This window comes from Chinchilla lanigera, unplaced genomic scaffold (genome assembly GCF_000276665.1).
Source record: "Chinchilla lanigera isolate Chin_1 unplaced genomic scaffold, ChiLan1.0 scaffold00091, whole genome shotgun sequence".
Lineage (NCBI taxonomy): Eukaryota > Metazoa > Chordata > Mammalia > Rodentia > Chinchillidae > Chinchilla > Chinchilla lanigera.
In genome coordinates this window covers 8,549,374-8,566,927 of record NW_004955492.1, presented here as the reverse complement: position 1 = coordinate 8,566,927, position 17,554 = coordinate 8,549,374, and the positions used below count along the sequence as shown (strand labels likewise).

Here is a 17,554-nt window from a genome sequence, read left to right as displayed (position 1 = left end):
AATACGAATCAAGTCCTCTCCTTCCTCCCTTAGGACATGGAAACCACAAAGCAGACATCTGCTGGACGGTCAGGGGAGTGGTGACCTTTGTCTCACAGCACTGAGGCCATTCACAAACCATGCCTTGCAGGCCAGATCCAGATCCTTGCCTGTTTTCACACAGTTCTCAAGCTAAGATGCTTTTTACATTTTAAAAGAGTTGTTTGTTGTGCTGGGGATTGAACTTAAGAGTCTCACACACGCTAGACAAAGGCCCTACCACTGAGCTACATCCTTACCCTTTATAAATTTTATTTTGAGACAAGATCTTTCCTTTTTTTTCTCATTTTTCTGAGACAGGGTCTCATTATTAGTCCGGTCTGGCTTTGAACTCACTATGTAGCCCAGGCTGGCCTTGAACTCTCAATGATCCTCCTGCATGCTGGGATCACAGACATGCACCACCATGCCCAGTGAGATAAGGTCTTTCTAAGTGGCCCACGCTGGTCTCAAACTTTCAATCCTCCTGCCTCAGTCTCCAGAGTAGCTGGGATTATAGGCCTGTGCTACCCTGGCCAAATTAAAGTGTTGCTACAAAATAAATAAAGCACAAAAACATGTAATTAGAGATGATGTGTGGCCCATAAGACCTAAAATATTTACTCTCTGACCCTTTTCATCAAGTGTCTTGGCCTCTGGCCTTGTATGCAAAATACAAAATGGGGAAAGAGAACACTTTTTGTAACAGTTTTATTTGAAGTGCAGTGTTCTGCCTCCTTAGGCAAATGGTCCAGCCACTTCATATCTAACTCTTTTCTACAATGCCCTAGGTCCCAAGGGTGTTACAAAACACATCTTTTGTGAGATTAAAAAAAAAGCATGTTGTGGCTAAGAACTACGCAGAGGGAATGTGGTTGGGAACCCCTTTTGAGGTAGAATATGAAGGCAAGTGGGATGCTGTCCACATGTATGAGATATCACAAAGTAACTAGGCTACTTCCCTAACTCTAGGTATGGAAACCCAAGCTGTATTGAGCACACAGTGTGGGGTGTTCCTGGAGCACAGGCCTTCTGATGCAAAGCAGGAACCAACACATAGCCAAGCCAAGTAAGTAAATATAAACCCCACACACCTGACAGGAGCACCCCCTTCTCCCCAACCATGGTGTCGAAGCCCTGGGGAAAGCTCCGGATGAAGCCTGCTGCGTTGGCCACCTCCGCTGCTCTCTGCACCTGCTCTGCAGTCACCAAGGATGGGCTGTCGGCACCGTAAGCGATGTTCTCAGCGATGGAACAAGAGAACAAAATTGGCTCCTACAGGTTGGAAATAAAGCATATCTGACACAAAGCTCGAGGCAAACTTCAAACCGGCCTTGTTAGTGCAGAGAGCTCAGCGCAGCACTCAGCCCCAAGGGCGACTCCATGAGCTGGAAGGACAGAGCTCCTCACTCAGTTCTGCGTCCGTGCTCTGCACACACTTGCCCAGCAGGCTTTTGAAAAGCTCCCATTTTACTAAGAGCAGGGCTGATGTGATCATTTGTCGTCCTCACCATACTGTGGGAAAGGAGACCCCTCACAGGAGCCCACAGGTCCCCTGCCCAGCCAGGGCCTTGTAAACTCTGAGGCCTGGAATACTGAGTTCACCTGTTTGCCGCTGCCACCCTTCTCCTCAGGACAAAGGGGTCTGTCTGTGTTCATCACTCTCCAACACACACACAAACTAGGTGGGAACCTCAGAGGTCCTAACGAATGCACCGACTCCCAGCCTCTCCCCTCCATTCTCATGAGTGTGAGGTTGACACCTTGCCTGGCCTCCCATGGCTGTGTGACCCATGTGGCCCCATACAGGGGGTGAGGTGAGGAGACACTTACCACAGGACAGTACAAAAATGGGAAGCCACAGGAGGGTCTGCTGAGCCCATGTGATATTGACAAAAATTGGCTATGGCAAAATTTCTCCACCACAAAGATCCCACGATCCCAAACAGCCTCAGCCAAGCGATCCCATTACAGTCATACTCTACTTTGACACTAGTCCCTGCTTTGCAGAGTCCCTGGGCCTCAACATAGCCTTCATTTGTGTATCCCTGAAATCACATGCAGAGCAATGACAGTGGCTGGCTGGGGACGTGGCAAGAGCCAACGAAAGGATGTACGGTTTTTTCCACATCCTCTACAGATTATCTGCATTACAAAGGAACAGTAGTCCCAGCTCTGGGTAAAAACTCAGAGCTTCAAGTTTCAACTGTTAAAAGTGCTGCAGGTCCTCCAGAAACAGCAAACCATCTGCCAAGTGAGAGGAGTTTACCACAGCTGGAAAAGTGCAACTGAAAAGGACAAGTCATTTCAAAGGATGGGAGGTGAAAATGGAGGCCTCTTACCTGACTGACAGTCCCAATCTTGGATCTCAGCCAGACAGGGTTTAGCTGACGGATGTCGTGCCCATCAAGACTGATAGTTCCTTGTGGAGGGGAGAGTAGAGAGTCACTGAATGTCAAGGGGCTGATAAGTAATACAAACACAGAAAGGACCCAGTGGGAAATTTCTACATGTAGGTTTCTGAAGGTTAAAACTATTCCCCAAATCTCCCCGTAAAATGGAATCTAAACCCAACATGCTTTATATAGTGTCAGAGCCAAGAGGGACCTCTGGTTGAAGTTTAGGTTCTCCCGTAGCAGACAAGCCACTCGGGGTTGTAGACAGTCCCCAGAGTCCCACTGACTGGGTGTTCTGAAAATCACATGCCCTCGCAGAATCCTGATTCCAAAGACAGCCATCATTGGGGAGAAACAACTGCCAGGTTAACTGTTTTTTTACAGTAAGCACTGTGTGGTTCACAAGCAGAAGTGTCAGACAGTTTCCCAGAGGTCCAGCACCTGGCATGGCGTGGCTCTGTTGTGCTCTGGAGAGGGGATGCCCCAGAGAACATGGGTACTTGCTCTTAGCTACTGAGCTCCACTGAGCATGGCCTCCTCTCAGATGAGGGCCCATGAGGCGGCGGCAGGAGCACAGAGACCAGGAGGTGCAGCTCTGGACTGAAGAGGCAGAGGAAAGACACAAAACCTACCAGATGTCAACAGAGCCTCTGTGGAAGTCATTCTACCCCACAAGTGACACCTTCTGCCTGAGAGCACTCCTCCCAAGATGAGCTCCGCTGGCTAATATCCGCTCATCTTGTCCACCTAGGGCATGGGAGAGAGGCTCAAGAGAGCCCCTACCCACAGCATGATAGGACACTTACCAGAAATGGGATCATACAGTCGCAGGAGGAGCGAAACCACAGTGGATTTGCCAGAACCACTTGAGCCAACCAGCGCCGTGATGGATCCTGATGGGATGGAAAGGCTGAAGTCCTGGAATATGGACACCTCTGGGCGAGCCGGATAGGCGAAGTGCACGTTCCTGAACTCCAAGGCGCCCTGGAAACTCTGCTCATTTAGAGTAATGCCCTCTGAAACACAAGAAGGAAGGTCAACTATTCAGTGCAAAATCAAACTCACCACCCAGTGCAGTTCTCCTGTGTTCCTGAGGGTGGATGGCAGACAAGGCCCACAGGAGCACTCTCTGAGGGCACGTCAGGGAGCAGGCCTGCATCTAACGCCTGACATGCACCTGCCACCACCTACTGCACAAGGCGCCCTATGTGCACAGTCTTGTTTGATCTTACAACCCAACCCCAACCTCTACTTCTTCTGAGAAGGACACTGAGGCCACAGATGACATTGGGAAGCTGAGACCTGCCTGGGGGCAGTCTGGCTTCCAACCCTACTACTGGGGGAGAGTTCACCTTGTCAACCTTGAACGAACACTTGAAAGATCAGTGATGAACAGAGGGTGCTGTACCATGGCAACTGAGGCCTCTGCCTGGGGGTTACCTGGCTCTGACAGAGAAACTTGGCTCATTTCTGCTTGGACTCGGGTCCCAGGGCCTGTCACACTGGAGAAAACAGGGTTCACACACTGGCCTGCACCTACCCCACAGTACCTGGGGGCCCAGGAGTGGAGGAGAGTGATTGCTCCTCATACCATTCCTCCCAAGTCCCAGTGAGGGTACCCAGGCCACAGCTCCAGCTCTAGCCCCTCAGTAGCAGCATCCTACACCCGACTCCAAAATGCCAAGAAAATTAGAGCGTATGTATGTTGGATCCTTCCAGTGCTCAACCCTAGCCCCTCACAGGGTAGGCCTATCCAGTCAATGGCTGGCTCCCTAATTGCACCCAGCCTGCTCTCTGTCCTGCTCTGGGCAGGAACCAATGACTTGCAGGGACATCACAGCAGCCATACCAGTGGGCCTCCTTGCCCAGCCCTCTCACGGGAAACCTGTCCCTTCCTGCTGAGTTCAGAGACCACATCCAGTGGCTGCTCATCCTTCAATGTCAGGGCAGGGCACCAGCCTACCTCTCCAAAATTTAATAAACTCCAAGTACAATGGTCCATGTCAAACACGAGAACATATATTTGTAACATTTTCCTTTAGTAAGATGCTGAAAAATGCAGTCCAACTATTCCATGGCACACAGACATGTACACAAGTTACAACAGACTAAAACTTCAATCCCATCTCAGACTCACCATTAAAAGGCAGCTGGGGCTGCCGCTCCAGGAGCTCCCAGAGACGTCCGCCAGCACCCAGTCCTTTCATCAGCTCTGAGTAGAAAGAGCTCAGGCCTGGGACAAGAAGCAGAAAATACACATCTATCGGCAGGACCAGAAAAAGCCACAGGCTCCTCCCATCCCACGGGGCAACATGACAAGAGTCTTATTTTGTTGGTAGTAGTAGTCTTAGGTATTGGGGAGTGAACCTATGACCTCTGCACTGAGTTACATCCCCAGCCCGTTTTTATTTTTTATTTTGAGAAAGGGTCTCGGTAAACTGCCTGGGCTGGGCTTAAACTTGTGATCCTGTGTCAGCCTGCCAGAATGCTGGCATTACAGGCATGAGCCACCACACTGAGCAGACAATAGAATGCTTTTAACATGAATTTGCTACTTTCAACAAAGCTGAGGTTGCTGAATGAAACCAATATTCACCATTCCTTGTCTTCTATCGTTATCTTCCTCTGGCTTCTTAACCCATAGTTTTGTTGGTTTTTCATAAGGATTTACTGTTTGATTAAGGAATTTACAAAAGCATATTGCCAGTTGGGTGTGGTGGCGCATGCCTGTAATCCCAGCACTCAGAAGGTTGTGGCAGGAGGATCATTGCAAGTTTGAGGTCAACTTGGGCTACGAAGTGAGCTGAAGGCCAGCCTGAGCTGCATAGCGAGACCTTGTCTCAAAAAGACAAAAAAAAAAAAAATTGCCATACTAATCTCTACCAAGTGAAAGTCACAATGTTGCAGAAGAAATCTACTAGTCAAAAACATAGCACTAAAAAACAAAACAAAACAAAACAAACAAACAAACAAAAAAACCATAGCACTAAGGGCCTGGGATATAGCTCAGGGGTACAGACACCTGCTTGGCAAGCACAAGGTCTTGAGTTCAATTCCAGGTAACCCCCCCCACCAAAAAAATTTAAAAATAGCACTATAAATAAAATACAATGTTTATCTAATAACTAAAATGAATGAAATACCTCAGTATTTATTTTAAAGATAATCTATAAAAGTCAAATCTTCCCGTTAGGTATTTAATAAGTACAACTTTCACATGGGCTAAAAATGAGAAAGGAGTTCCATTGTTAAGTCTTCTAGTTACCTTTACTTATGACCTAACTAATAATTTAAACTCCAACTACAGGGCCTGCGGATTTAGCTCAGTGCCACAGCGCCTGCCTGGCAAGCGCAACATCGTGAGTTCGATTCCGGGTACCGGAAAAAAAAAAAAACAAGCAAAAAAAAAATAAACTGCAACTACAATGGTCCATGTCAAATATGAGAACATATGTTTGTAACATATTCCTTTAGTAACGATGTTGAAAAATGCAATCCAAATGTTGCTAGGCATATAGTAAACCTTCACAGCAAATTATAATAAAGCATCTGGACCCACACAGACATGGGTTAACTTATCTCCAACAAAGACACGAAGGCAGCATGATGGAGATGCAGTGTTGGCACCTCTGTATCTCTGGAACACCTGGACATCTACAAACAAAACTGACCTAGATACAGACGTCACACCTTCCACAAACATTAATGTACAATGAATTATAAGCTGGGCATGGTGGTATATGCCTGTAATCTCAGTGCCTGGGAGGCTGAAGGCATGAGGACTGCCACAAGTTTGAGACTACCGTGGGCTACGAAGTCAGTCCAAGGCCAGCCTGAACTACATAGTGAGACCCTGTCTCAAAACAAAAACAAAAAATAACTAAAAACCTACATATAAATGTGAAACTATGAACTCCTAGAAGATCATAGGAGAAAAGGTACACAACCTTATACATGGCAATGATCTTTCAGACATGACTTCAAAGGTACAGGCCACCAAAGAAAGAAAGGCTCATTTCATTAAAACTGAAATGTTCTGCTCTTCAAAATCACTACTGAGAGAATGAGAAGACAATCCAGACTGGGAGAGAGTACCTGTGAAAGACGCATCTGATAAAGGACTTCTGTCCACAATACAGAATGTCTCTGACTTATGATGAGCTGACCTATGATTTTTTTGACTTTGTAAAGGTCCAAAAGTGATTTGTCCTCAGCAGAAACCATACTTCAATTTTTTTTTTGGCTTTTGGAGACAGGGTCTTGCTATTCAGTTCGGGCTGGACTTGAGCTCACTTTGTAGCCCAGGCTGGCCTCAAACTCACAATGATCCTCCTGCCTCAGCCACCCAAGTGCTGGGATTACAGGTGTGCGCCACCACACCTGGCAATACTTCAAATCTTGAATTTTGATCTTATTTTGGGCCAGCAATTTGTGGTATGACCCTTTCTCATCATGCTGGGCGGCGGCAGCAGCTCCCGTCAACCACATGATCAAGAGGGGAATAATGAGCACTACGCTGCACTGTGCTGCAGAGCCCAAGGATGTGGCAGGCTACGTGGACTAAATGAATTTTCACCTAATAATACTTTTAACTCACGATGTGTTTGTGGGGACACGAGCCCATCATCAGGAGGAGCACTTGTATACAAAGAACTCTTAAAACTCAATATATGAAACAGAAAAAATTTCAATAGGTTCCTCCCAAAGATGTATAGACAGTAAACCAGACATGAAAATCACATCAGAATTCATCAGAGAAATACAAACTGAAACAATGAAACATCACTACACACCTACTAGCTTGGCCAAAATCCTCAACTCTGACAACACCAAGTGCTGATGAGAATGTGGAGCAACAAGAAATCTTTTCCATCACAGGAAGGAATGTGAATGGTGCAGCCAATTTAGATGGCAGTTTTATAACCTCTTATGAAATTAAACACATTGCTGCTATCCTGTCTAGCAATCTCTGTCTTTGGTATTTACCCAAACCTAATGTCCACACAAAATCCTGCACAAGGATGTTTATAGCAGCTTTATCATAAGTGCCAATACTTAATGGGTGTCGATAAATAAACAGATAACTGTGATACATCTAGCCCATGGAACATTATTTACAGCTCAAAAGAAACAAGCCATCAAGTCATAAAAGACACAGAGGAATCAAATGGATATTTCTAAAAAAAAAGAAGAAAAATCAGAAAGGCTACAACATTGTATGATTCTGGAAAAGACAAAATTATGGAGAGAGGAGAAAGTCAGTGGTTGGCCAGGCATTGTGTAGTAATCCCAGCACTTGGGAAGCTGAGGCAGGAGAATTGTTGAGAGAGTTTGAGACCAGCATGGGCTGCAAAGTGAGTTCAAGGCCAGCCTGAACTGCATAGCAAAACCCTGCCCCAAAAAACAAAAAAAAAAAAAAAAAAAACCCAACTGAACTTTACTGTGAACTATGGACTTTAACTGACAACAGTATGTCATTGCAGGCTTATCACCTGTTTAAACAATGCACTACTCTGGTGGGAGACATGGATAGAGGGGCAGGCTGTGCATGTGTGCAACGATAACTTGGAAAATCTTTTTGCCTTTCACGCTGTTTTGCTGTGAAAGTAAAATGCTTTTAAAAATAAATATTAGTTGTAAACTGGGCATGGTGGTGCATGCCTTAATCCCAGCACTCGGGAGGCTGAGGCAGGAGGATCACTGTGAGTTCAAGGCCAGCCTGGGCTACAAAGTGAGTTCAAGACTAGCCTGAACTGCATAGTGAGACCCTGTCTCAAAAAGACTAAACAAACAAATAAACAAACATTAGTTTTAGAAAGGGACAGCTGACAGTTGGCACAGCTGCCATCTAGACTTCAGTGCAGTGCTTGATGACAGCATCATCCATAGGGAGCAGCAAGGGCCACAATGACGGATTACAGTAAGGAGCAGTGCAGAAGGTAGAGGCTCTGAAGTCCACCCACTCCAAGTCCTTCACAGCCAAAGTCTCTCAGCTACTCTTGTACAGCTCCAGTCCTTTTCATGTTCTCTTTCATCAGCAGGACAGTGGATGGTAAGGGGATGAATGAAGAGGGCCTTGAGAGTGAAATGTCTTGGTATTATCAAAAAATCAACCTAGCTTCCCCATTACTGTGACATCTAAGACTGGAGGAAATGACCAAACTGTGTAGACTATGCTCACATTTACATGTAGGGGAAAATACCCAGCTGAAGCTGCCCTTTATGAAATACTCTCCCTGGAAAATCTAGAAAAATAGAAGATAATGCTACCACAGACATCTTAAAATGATAAGAAAGGCAGACTAAAGAAAATCTCAGTATGGCCATCACTTTTACTCTGCTGACAGCTGTCCAAGAAAAAAAATTCAGTGAGCTAGGTGTGGTGGCGCACATCTGTAATCCCAGCACTCAGGAGGCTGCGGTGTTTGGGATCACTGCGAGTCAAGGCCACCTTGGGATACCTAGTAAGTTCAAGGCCAGCCTGAATTACATAGAGAGTCTGTCTCAAAAAAACAAAAAAAGGGCCCTCAACAGGCAAATGGACTGTCTCCATCTCCAGACATTCTTGACTACCAAAGCATCTATGGCTATACTGACAGGATTTTAGTTTTCCTTTCCTTTTATTCTAAGAAAAAAATAATTTTGAGGGTATTCTTCTGATAGTTTTCATCACTGAACTTATATAAACTGGTAACATTTCTTTTTTTTTTTTTTTTTTTTGGTTTTTCTCCGGTACCAGGAACCGGACTCACGACCTTGCACTTGCCAGGCAAGTGCTTTTGCCGCTGAGCTAAATCCCCAGCCCCAACTGGTAACATTTCAAAAAAAAGAAGAAAGGAACGGAGAAATGGAGGAAGTGAAGGGACAGAATTGGAGGTACTTTAATATAACAAAGTTTAGCCAGGGTATGGTAGCACATGCCTGCAATCCTAGCACTGGGAGGCTGAGGCAAGAGGATCACTAGAGTTGAAGGCTACAAAGTGGGTTCCAGGCCAGCCTACACTACAAAGTGGGACTCTGTCTCAAAAAAACAAAAAAAATGTTTAAAAAAAATTTCTAATTAGGCCGGGCGTCATGGCGCACGCCTGTAATCCCAGCACCTGGGAGGCTGAGGCAGGAGGATGGTTGTGAGTTCTAGGCCAGCCTGGGCTACAAAGTGAGCTCAAGGCCAGCCTAAACTGCATAGTGAGACCCTGTCTCAAAAAGACAAAAGAAAGGGGGCTGGGGATTTAGCTCAGCGGCACAGTGCCTGCCTGGCAAACACAAGGTCATGAGTTTGATGAAAAAAAAAAAAAAATTAATTAAAACACTAAAGAATTTTAAATCCAGTCAGCGTGTTGTTTTAATTCCTATCCTGGTCAGTGTCTATCAGGCTGTGAAAAAGGAAACAGGTAGTGACAGAAGCGCACTGCTCTAGGTCCTTTCATTCCTCACTCTGTTTTTAGGTGGCAGATGCGGACAGAGCTGTAGTTATTTATATCCCGGCATGCTGGGTTTCTGCATGCTTGGCCTTGGCATGTACAGTCTCTGCAGCACCCTTGGCAGCCAGGGGAGGCACCTGACTGCCTGGACTAAACCAGCGCTTTCTAATCTGACCCAAGCAAGGTACATTTGTGCATTTGACCCTGTGGATGGAAGGGAACAAACCCCAAAACAGAGATACATCTAAAGTGCCACAGTGTTGGGGTTGGGGAGAGGAAGGATTAGGAATGATGGTGTCAAGCCGGGCATGGTGGCGTATGCCTGTAATCCCAGCATTCGGGAGGCTGAGGCAGGAGGATCATTGCGAGTTCGAGACCAGCCTGGGCTACAAAGTGAGCTCAAGGCCAGCCTGAACTGTATAGCAAAACCCTGTCTCAAAAAGACCAAAAAAAAAAGGAATGATGGTGTCAAACGAGGCAGAAAACACAAGAGTGGAAGAGCCAAAGAAGGAAGCTGTCAAGCATGGAATGTGAACAGACACCACAGAAGGGCGGTTTAAACAGGGGTGACCTGACCACTCCAGAGCAGGACAGAAGAACCTGAGGAGCAGCATCACAGTGGGCGTGGGGCCCAGCTCACTGGCTCAACCAGGGACAGAGAGAAAGGGACAACATACGGTCATTCGCACTCCACAGCATCTTAACCAGGCTTCTCTCCAACCAGCAGAACCAAAATGCTGTTAGGAAAAACCTCTCCCTTCAATGAACTGACCAAGGAGCCGGGGATATAGCCCAGGGGTGTAAGTGCTTGCTTGGCAAGCGTGAGGCCATGAGTTCGATTCCTAGTACCAAAAATAAATAAATAAACAAACTGACCAAAACCCAAAAATAATCCTCTCCAAGAGCGGATACCACAGTATCCAGTGTCCTACTCAGACCTCAGCTATCCCCTTACCTGACCCTTCCATTTCAGAGACCATAAAGAAAAACAAAAGGCAGGAAATTACTTACCCAGGATGGCTGGGGACCTCTGAGAGGGACAGAGAGACACTCCACAGTACAACTCTGGTTCATGACCTTCCTCCCTCTCACCCAGGAATGGATGATAAAAGCTAAACTCGGAGGGGCTCTGTCTATTTTTTGAGATGGGTTTTTACTATGTTGCCTGGGCTGGTTTGGAACTCCTGAGTTCCAAAGATCCTCCCAAGTAGCCAGTACTACAGGTAGACACCATGCCTAATCCTTAGACATTCTTGACAAAAGTAAGCAACTCTTGTTTCATGCATTTTGTAATTTGTCAATACTTTTTATTGTTCATTAGTTTTGAGTATTGCAAAAGGAATTTTATTCCCCAATGATTTGCCAATCACAAAACTCATTACCAAGGACTATATGTTTGTGTGTGTATGCCTGCTCAGCATCCCCCTCTTCCCTACATCTGTGAGCAGACAGACAACTGCTTTAGCAGCAGGCCGGAATCACCACTCCCAGCAAGGCTGGGATACAAGAGGCTACAAAGATCCCAGACTTCCCAATACAGGACTTGCTCACTCTGCTCACAACTTCATTTTCTGAAAAGTTGGTATTTCACTTGTAACTTCCCAAGCCTATTAAATTATATACCTCCAATGCTTACTCCAACCCAGAAGGCGTACATGAGAAAGGCGGAGAGCTCGCCCACGGTCATGTGAGCACTGCCCATCAGCAGCCCTCCCTTGTATAGCACAGAGAGCACGATCAGGTTCCCGGAGAGCCCTGTCTGTCAAGGAAAAAACACACAAGTCAGGCAGGACCAGAGGCCTCTCAGGATGCAAAATGCATCAACAAGGCCTCTGGTTTACTCTTCTGGACATTAAATTCCAACTGAGTTTCAAATAAAAGTTTTAAAATATCTGCTACATTGAGAGAAATAACCACATCATCACGAAAACTCAGCTGCTAAGTCAACCACTGGGTTCCTGTCTTGCTCAACCTACTCAGTTTGCACAGGAAAAAAGCAGCCTCGAGGATCTGCTCTGACTAGAGGGAGAGCGGAAGTCTGCTCCACGTATCACGTGTTCTGATGAGTGCCCTCTGCAAGTAGGGGCTGGAACCCTGTGCATGGACTCTGCTCATTGCTGCCCTCTCTGGGCCACTGCTTCCTAGCTAGTTAATTGTGGCAAGGACTGAATCGCCTCTAAGGATTATTCCAGTGTAGGCACACCGTGAATTTTCCCACATGACAATCTTCTATTTCAGTATCTTATTTAAGCTCTCTCGCTCGCTCTCTTTTTTTTTTTGGTCTTTTTGAGACAAGAGTTTCACTATGCAGTTCACACTGGCCTTCAACTCACAGCAATCCTTCTGCCTCAACCTCCCAGTTTAAACTCATTTTCATACCTCTTTCTTGAAGTGCACTGAAGTTATTTTGGCTAATGCTCAGGAGATTTCAAATTTGCCCGCATCAGAACAGCCCAGAGCCATTCTGTCCAAATAGACTGTGAGCTCTAAATGGAGCTGAGGACCTCTGGCAACCCAGTGGCAAGTGGAGCCCATGCAGCTGCCTACACCCACCCTGGGAAACGGTCCCTGACCTCACCACCCGCTACCTCCTTCCTAAGCACAATTTATTTGCCTTCCTAACAATGACCAAGTCATTCTTAGCTTGAAGTAGGGTAAAACCATTTTCTACTATGGCATAAGCTACAGAATAAAAAAGTCTCACCATCACAGCATCTGCCCTTCCCATCCTCCCCAGAATGGTCTACAGTCTACGTACTGCTCCAAAGAAGCCGGCCCGAGCGAAGGCTTCCTTCCTTGCTAACTGCAGCACGTGGTCCACTTTGTCACTGTACTTCTCTACCTCCGTCATCTCTTTCCCAAAGGCTCGGACTGTTCTTATGTTCCCAATGCGCTCCTCAGCCAGCTGCGAGAGTGACAAACACAGGGCCAGGGGGAAGGGTCACAATTCAATCTGGAAGCAAAATCAAAATGTGATTCTCATTTAAAACTCTATCAATGCAAAGTCATTGGAGAAACACTACTAAGTCAGGAAAAAGGTAGCAAAAGAATACACAGAATGATCCTACTGTCCAAAAATGTGTATCTACATGTGCACATATCACAGAGACACACACAAATACATGATATACAGATATAAATGATGAATAGGTAGCAGCAGGACAGCAGAGATAGAAATATATGTTCACGCGGAGATAAAAAAACAGATTCCAGCAGGGCATGGTGGTGCCTTCAGGAAGCTGACACAGGAAGACTGTTGTGAGTTTGAGACCAGCCTGGGCTACAAAGTGAGCTCAAAGCCAGCCTGAACTGCATAGTGAGACCCTGTCTCAAAAAAAAGAAAAAAGGGGCTGGGGATTTAGCTCAGCGGCATAGTGCCTGCCTGGCAAGCGCAAGGTCATGAGTTCAATTCCCGGTTCAGGAAAGAAACAAAAAAAGAAAAAAGAAAAATAAAGAAATAGACTCCAGCCAGTGATACAGCTCAGTGGCATAAGCACCTGCCTGGCAAACGCAAGGTCCTGAGTTCAATTCCCGGTACAAAAAAAAAAAAAAAGAAATAGACTCCAAAATGTTAGTAACATTAATTCTGAGACAGGATTATCTGTATTTTTGTCCTTTTTCATTATATTTTCATATTTTCCAATGATAAACAAGCATAGCCAGGCATGGTAGCACACGCCTGTAATCCCAGCATTCGGGTGGCTGAGGCAGGGAGGATCCTTGTGAGTTCTAGGCCAGTCTGGGCTACAAAGTGAGTTCAAGGCCAGCCTGAACTGCATAGTGAGACCCTGTCTTAAGAAGACAAAAAAAAAAGAGAAAAACCCAAGCATGGTTTTTGAAACATACAAATGTAAGCTATTTTTAGCTTTTTTGTTTTTAAAAAAAATGCCCATTTAAATTTTTATTTTTGGGGCTGAGGATTTAGCTCAGGGGCACAGCGCCTGCCTGGTAAGCTCAAGGTCATGAGTTCGATTCCTGGTACTGGAGAAAAACCAAAAAAAAAAAATTATTTTTGCATGTGCTAAGGATTGAACTCAGGCCCTTGCCAGTGCTAGGCATATGCTGTATCACTGAGCTGCATCCTTAGCCCATTATTAGTTTTAAAAAAGGTACTACTTACTGCACGGCACTGCAAAGCTAGCTTTACTGAATTAATGATGGATACAATGTCATCCAGAAACTATTTCTAAAACATACTAGTTTTCTGCTCCTACCAGTAACAGAAATGGTAAGGAGGAAAAGCTGATATAATATTAAGTCAAACTGAATGTTGTCTGGGTTGTGGGTGGAAGCCAACTCCAGAGGTAGAGTACTTTATGTTCAGGGCCAGGGGGCCTAGCATGAGGGAAGGTGTTTCTTTTTCTTGTATACTAGGAGTTGAACTCAGGCAGCAGTGAGCTATGTCACCAGCCCTAAGCTGCCCACGCTGGCTAACTTGCCATCCTCCTACCTCAGCTTCCCAGTGCTTTAAAAAGTTCACATACTCTGTAGCTCTCCCCACAGCTCTGGCTCTGAGCCCATTCTCCTGGAGCTCACGAGCACAGGAAGGCTGTTACCTGTGTGGCTTGCGCCAGTGAGTCCTGTGTGGCTTTGCTCAGTTTCCGCAGATATCGACCATAAATCACAGCAAGGATGGACATTGGAGGGACCACACTTAAAACAAAGGTGGCTAGACTCGGTGACACAAAAAACTGTCAAAAACAAAAGCCAAGAGGTATTTGTCAGGTGGAGTGGTGAGACCGCATCACCTAGTGTGTACACGGAGACAGACTGGAAAGTGCTGTCTCAAGCTGTGTCTCCTGTGTGGGTGGACTTCTCAGACAGAAAATCCCACGAACACATAGTCTGCCACTGAGGAGTAACAGGACAGAGCACTCCTGACGGAAGACAAAACAGTTCCCCCTCAGACTAATTCTATCTATATCAGGCCACTTTATTCAACAGCAGAGGGCAGCTAGGCCAGCCACCCAGCAGGGAGGCCCTTTCTGCTGCACAATGGCCAGACTTCTGCGTTTGAGCCTGGATCCTCTTGAGACCCTAAATGACCAGAATAATGTGTCCCATTAAAGTGACTAAGTCAGAGAAGTCACTTCAACCCTGAATCAAACAATAGTCAGGAGTGGGCTGAGGGGTGGGGGCAGTGGCATACACCGGTAAACCCAGCACTCAGGGAGACCTTGTCTCAAAACAGAACAAAAAAGAGATGTGGGGGAAGAGAAAGTGCGCTAGCTGATGGAATGTCAGTGGACAGAGTGGGAGCTGTCTCCCGGCGTGGTGGGCTGAGGCCAGCAGGACCACACGTCTGGCCAGTGAGTGGAGAAGTCCCTCATGGCTGCAGAGGCTCAAAGAATAATCAGCTTCTAATGTAACAGAAGGGGTCCCATGAGCTTTCCAATGAGGGAATTGTTTTAAATAACATTAGTGTTTCTTTAACATACTAATTAAAATCTACCAAATCTCATTTGCACAGAAAATAGTGTAATCAGTATAAAGTCTCCTAAAATGCTCAGGAAACACTACAGACTGAAATTGAAAGTAATAGCTTTTTGTTGGTTTGCATTTGTTTGAAACAGGGTCTCAGTATTTAGCCCAGGCTGGCTCTGAGTTCACTAATAGCTCCGGCTAGTCTTAAATTTGCAATCCTCCTGCCTCAGCCTTCTGAGTGTTGGGATCACAGGCATGTACCACTACAACTGGCTTGTATATCTACTTTCTCACTCACAAATCATTACCGAGCACCTGCAACAAGCACTACAGGCATAGGAAGACCAGACCACGCAGTGGGAGTTGGATAATACACCAAGGAAAGAGAGAACAACCTCAGGTATGCCCTGTTCTTGGGAGGCCTTGATACCAAGCAAAGCACACAGAGGCCACATGTGTTCACAGAAGCCCAGGGTGGGCAGACAGTCCCTCCAGGCAACTGGGAGCACAGTCATGTCTCCGATGTGTCCACCATGCTGGGTAGCATAGCCCAGGGGACTACCCATGGTGGAGGCCAACTGCCCAGGCCACCCTCCCCTTTACTCTGACTACAGGCTCCATGAATGACTAAGACTAATGTGGAATCCCCTCCTGTCTTCACATGGGAAGGAGATGGCAGCGCACATCAGCAACTGGCAATACGGTGCAGGCAATGTTAGAATCTGGTGCTTTGAGCCCAGGAGTGTGTGCAGGGGAAACAAGGCCACATCTTGCTCCTCCAGCTAAAGACCAGATCTCAGTGATAACACCTCAGGAGGCCTTGTGATGGCCAAATGCCTGCTCCCCTGGGCTCCTGTGGACACCCCAACCCTCAGGGTGGCTATGAGGAAGGATGAGCCCTTGAGGAAATGACTAGAGTTAGATGAAGCCTGGGGAGGTAGAGCACGGGCTCTGGTGCAGAGGGAATGTCCTTTTTGGTTTTTTGTTTGTTTGTTTGTTTGTTTTTGTGGTACCAGGGATCAAACTCACAACCTTGCACTTGCCAGGCAGGCGCTTATGCCACTGAGCTATATCCCCAGCCCCAGAATGTCCTTACAGCAAGAGACACCAGAGCTGTCTTTTCCCAATGTGAATACGCAGCAAGACGCTGGCTGTCTATGGGTCAAGCAGGAAGACCTCAGAACGCCCATGGACTTCTGGCTCCAGAATGGTAGGAAATAAATGTCCGTTCTATAAGCCCCTGTCGGTGGTCCTCAGTTATGGTGGTCTGGGCAGACCAAGACAGGACCCTTTGAACTGGCTGACTGACTACACTGAAGTCTCTCCCACTGCTATAGGAAAAGGGAACCTGAGGGTACTTCCCAGCTTGACCTCTTCCTGAACCCTAGAACCATTTGCATTTGGAAAACCAGAGTTAAGCACTGGACAAGTCTTCTTTGGGAGTCTACTTCCCACTTGGCTGGGAAAACAGGGGCCCTTAAAACTGTTTCCATTCGCTCTGTCAGTCATACATAACAGGCTGACTATGGCCCTACCCTCCTACTCCAGCGCGGTGTGCGGGACCCAGAATGGGCGAAGCCCCAGCCCTTCCAACATGTGAACAAGGGTCAATCCACTGCACCAAACAGTGTTGTGCGAAGTAACAGCCTCCTGTGGCATGGGGCACTTAACTTATGGCAGGTGTGATGGGAGAACACACTATTAATGCAATTTCTAATTACTTTAAATTTAAAACACAATAGTGTTTTATCCAGTCAGTTATTAGTAAGTTTTTGGTTTTTTGTTTTGTCTTTTTGAGACAAGGTCTCACTAAGCAGTTCAGGCTAGCCTCGAGCTCACTTTGTAGCCCAGGCTGGCCTAAACAATCCTCCTGCCTCAGCCTCCTGAGTGCTGGGATTACAGGCGTGTGCCACCATGTCTGGCTCTTTTTGTTTTTTTGAGACAAAGTCTTCCTATGTACTCCACACTGGCCTTTGAACTTGCTGTGTAGTGCAGGCTGCCCTCAAACTTGCAGCGATCCTCCTGTCTCAACCTCCCTAGTGCTGGGATTACAGGCATGCACCACAACCCTCTGGGAAGCTTTTTAATATGCCTGATTATGTCAAACGATCTTTTCAATTGCAAATCTAAATGCAAATCAAGCCAGGCATGGTGGCACACACTGGGAGGATCACTAGGAGTTCAAGGCCATGCTGGGCTACAAAGTAAGTTCAAGGCCAGTCTGAACTACCTAACAAGATCCTATCTCCAGTAAAAAAGAAACGCAGATCAAGCATTTTCAATGAAAATCTTGTG

At 46.4% G+C, this 17,554-nt stretch overlaps 1 protein-coding gene across 1 annotated transcript in view; it reads right to left on the bottom strand.

The window, feature by feature from the left end:
* Abcb10 (ATP-binding cassette, sub-family B (MDR/TAP), member 10) overlaps window positions 1-17,554 on the bottom strand; it is a gene marked incomplete at its 5' end in the record, with an annotated part of 40,972 nt that overhangs the window by 6,284 nt on the left and 17,134 nt on the right. Inside the window, 7 exon segments of the mRNA XM_005405023.2 lie at window positions 1,113-1,293; window positions 2,361-2,440; window positions 3,221-3,430; window positions 4,552-4,647; window positions 11,459-11,594; window positions 12,594-12,740; window positions 14,392-14,526. Coding sequence (XP_005405080.2) covers window positions 1,113-1,293; window positions 2,361-2,440; window positions 3,221-3,430; window positions 4,552-4,647; window positions 11,459-11,594; window positions 12,594-12,740; window positions 14,392-14,526 — 985 coding nt within the window.